A 3,872-nucleotide genomic window follows, 5' to 3' on the forward strand; every position below is an offset into this window, starting at 1 on the left:
TCCTAAAGAACCTGTCCGAGTTCGGTGTAAATCGCTCAAAAACTTGCCAAGTTATAAACCTCAAAAGTTTATAATGGAAGTCTATGGGAAAAAAGGCCAATTTGAGCTTCCGTACCGGGAATGCCGGAATTCCGATCGCTTAGAAAAATAGGAGCAACAAACTTCAGACCAGGGTCTACGACATATCCGAATTTGGTGCATGCGGCTCGGAAGGCCGCATTTTTTTAAATAAATTTTTGTCTAATTAATAATAATAATAATAATAATAATAATAATAATAATTTTATAATGGAAATCAGAATGTTGGCTTCTACAAAACCAACATAATTATGTGAGCCATTGCAAATTAGCTAATCTACCTAGAGAAGAGGGTTGGTGGTGGTGATCATCAGAGTCTAGATATGACAGGACTAAAGTTTTTAAGCTTTACCCTATCTGCTGAGGATAAAGATTACACCATCACTGATAAACACTGTAGTGTCCTGTCACAATAATATTAATAATAATAAGTTATATGGCAAAACATGTTTCCCTTTCTGTCTTGTGTATTACAGGTCTTCGGTGCTCCAGAGGACGTACACCACCCTGCATGTCAAGCTGACATCTGCTGTAAGATTCAGACACATCACATCTGCTAAGTAAGCACTATTACAGGAGCTCACAACTGCTAGATTCTTACACTGGGAATTTGTGAGTCATGACAAATAAACCTGACAATGACACAGATCATTTAGATACAACTCTAAATACTGATCATAAATACTGATTTGTTTAAAAAACATTAATAATGCATGTTGCTTCAGAGATCATTTTTAATGCAATCAGACATGATTAATACATAGAATATATTTATTTGTGTTTATTTCTGTTAGACAAGCTGATTGGGAAGCGCTGGCGTCTCCCCCGAGAGGTGCAGGTGATGAAAAGCCCAAAGCTGTTTATAATATATTTGGTGTAAAAGATTACATAGTGCTTGTGGAGCATTAGAGAAGCCCCATGATATTTAATATAGATGTTATTTAATATAGATGTTATTATAAACATTTTATATTATTGCTTTTACTATAAATTTACTGAACCACACCTGATTAAGGAATTTACTGAAACCCTTACACAGAAAATGTACTGAATATAAAAATCATTCTATATAAACATAAGTGTTTGAAACTTCTGAACTCTCTAATGCAGCTTCTGAATTCGTCTCTGAAACAGTGCTTCCTGCAAGGACAAAAGCAGATTAGTAACAGATTAGGGTTAGTTTAAAGAGTTCAGGTGTGTGTGTGTGTGTGTGTGTGTGTGTGTGTGTGTGTGTGTGTGTGTGTGTGTGTGTGTGTGTGTGTGTGAAAGATCTTTACAATACCTAAAGATATAGTCTGTGAAGTTTGCTTGGCACACGCTGGAAGAAAATACATATAAATATTACGAAACATAAACAAAACACATACAAATCATTTTAATAAACGAAAACACATTTTTAACCCTTCTGCAGACCTGGGGGTCTATTTGACTCATCTGGAAAGTTTAATGTGTCATAACTTATGGTTAGGGTTTCCTTCCACATATTTACCTGAAATTTACCAGAATTGTTCCAAATTATGAACTTTGCAAGGAAAATTTATTTTATTTATTTTCATTGAACTATGTGTTCGAAAAATAAATAAATTCCGCCTAAAGTCCTCCAGGGTCAATTTGACCCTGCCACATTTAGTGGGGCAATAGGTCACACTTTTGCCCCTTTCGGCACAATGAACATACATACAGACACAAAAATGCACACATAAAATGTCCACTAACACACACACATATGCACACACATACACACACAAAAATTGGGCATTGCATTTCATTATGCCTCCAGAAAAAAAAAGCCAAACATTTGTAAATATTTCACACTTTTGATATGCCTTTGTCTAGCGGAGGGCAAAAAATGATCTATCAAAATGATGCTACACACACACACACACACACACACACACACACACACACACACACACACACACACACACACATATACACCAGTCAGTGGTTATCCAAAATAATATTTAATAATTTCTGCTTATTTTACTCAAAAACATGGCATAATTTCATTCAGGTTTATTGTTTCTAAATTAAATATAATAAAAAGCATAAGAGCTGTAAAGGAAGTTTTATTCACAATGTGTGTGTGTGTGTGTGTGTGTGTGTGTGTGTGTGTGTGTGTGTGTGTGTGTGTGTGTGCAGCCCGTTTTTGGGTGATCAGATGTCATCTTGTAGGCAAAAATGACATAACAAGTGTAAAATGTTCACAAATGTAAGCTGATCACACAGAATGGTGATCATTGTAGAATTTTTTTTATTTATAAGCATTCAAATCAATTTGGCCTGGAAAAAAACAGGTTTTATTATTTACTGACATTAAAAATGGTCAAAATGGTTTCAAAACAATCTCCTTCCTTTGAAATATACCAGCCTGTAATCGTGCATTAACGTTTGTGCCTCTAAAGTGAAAATAATTCAAAATTTCTGTTTGTTTGTTTTTTTTACTAGAAAATGAGGCATTTTTGTATATTAATAAGGTTTATTATACCAAATATTTTTGCAAAATAAATATGTTGGAAACAAGTTCGACAAAAAAGGTGGAAAAAAGAGGCTATAATATATACTTCATTTTTTATAAGCAGTAAAAACAGACAGGGTCAAGTTGACTCGGCGCTCCTAATTTGCATAGGAATCCAGAAAAGGTCTGCAGGAGGGTTAATAATTCAAAAATTAAATTAGCATTTACTGCAACAGCCACACACAGTGTTTATTATACTGTATCTTTGTGTGTGTGTGTGTGTGTGTGTGTGTGTGTGTGTGTGTGTGTGTGTGTGTGTGTGTGTGTGTGTGTGTTTTAATGCACTCCTTGTTAAGTCTTATATGAGTTCTGATCTGGACTAACCCCAGTTTAACACAGAACTGAGGTGTTTATTAGTTTATTCTTATGCTCATTGTCTGAGTCCATTATGGTTCATTAAGAAACTATGAATTATGACACAAATGATGAATTATGTTGTCTGTACTTTATCTGATGTGTTCTGAAGTTATCTGAATAACTTTAATCCAACTCTAAAATGCTTATTTAATTCTCTTTGTACTGACCTTTAGACCTCAGCATGTAATATAGAAATCCGACAACAGCCAAAACGATCCCCAACACCATGAGGAAAATGCCGATAATCAGCTTGTTCCTCTGATCTTCAGGAAGGTGACGCTCTGTAGAAGTAACATGAAATACAGGAACTTGGGGAAAATGTTTTGTTTGATTATTTGTAAAGAATAAGAGAAGAGAACCTCGGTTCTCACCCCAGGTGGTTATGAGTGGTTGTGTTAAGCTCTCGTGCTGCACCACACAGGAGATGTTCTCCTCAGGTCTTGGTGTGTACTGTAGATAAGAGTGGGTCTGATAGTACCAGTCTCCATCTGAAAGCTCCTCAGTGGAGGAAACTCCATCAGTCACCACCTTACCATCTCTCAGCCATAACACTTTGATTCCTTTAGGATGATAATCATATGCACTACACAGCAGCATGGCCGAGAGGGACTGAGGCTCAGACCCCACCAGTGACCTCACCGTGACCTGGGGCTTCACTGACAAACAAAACATTAATAAACCTTAACACCAGAATGTCTGGCTGTTTGTTTAATATGTTACTGTAAAAAACAGATTAAATATAGACATTAGAAAGTTTATAAGACTAAATAAGATAAGATAAAAGTGCATTATTTTGTTTTTAACTCCTTGACAGGCTCCTACCTTGCTTTTGAACATTAGATGAATATTGATCACAGTAATCTTTGCAGAATGTGTACACATAGAAATAGAGACTTTTTTTGGGGTCCAGGTTCATTGA

The 3,872-nt window shown here is 35.6% G+C and overlaps 1 protein-coding gene across 7 annotated transcripts in view; it reads right to left on the reverse strand.

Moving 5' to 3' along the window:
* Positions 1-798: 798 nt before the first annotated feature.
* The window catches only part of LOC113658493 (rano class II histocompatibility antigen, A beta chain-like), a 4,160-nt gene continuing 1,086 nt past the window's right edge, over positions 799-3,872 (reverse strand). For all 7 annotated transcript variants that reach the window (XM_027171010.2, XM_047800410.1, XM_027171008.2 and 4 more), the window contains 5 exons: positions 3,776-3,872; positions 3,325-3,609; positions 3,121-3,234; positions 1,361-1,396; positions 799-1,218 (listed from right to left, as the gene is read on the reverse strand). The exon at positions 3,776-3,872 is cut by the window's right edge. In XM_027171010.2, the coding sequence (XP_027026811.2) occupies positions 1,139-1,218; positions 1,361-1,396; positions 3,121-3,234; positions 3,325-3,609; positions 3,776-3,872 (612 nt within the window). In that variant the 3' untranslated portion in view covers positions 799-1,138. The remainder of the gene's footprint in view (positions 1,219-1,360; positions 1,397-3,120; positions 3,235-3,324; positions 3,610-3,775) is intronic.

This window comes from Tachysurus fulvidraco, chromosome 14 (genome assembly GCF_022655615.1).
Source record: "Tachysurus fulvidraco isolate hzauxx_2018 chromosome 14, HZAU_PFXX_2.0, whole genome shotgun sequence".
NCBI lineage: Eukaryota > Metazoa > Chordata > Actinopteri > Siluriformes > Bagridae > Tachysurus > Tachysurus fulvidraco.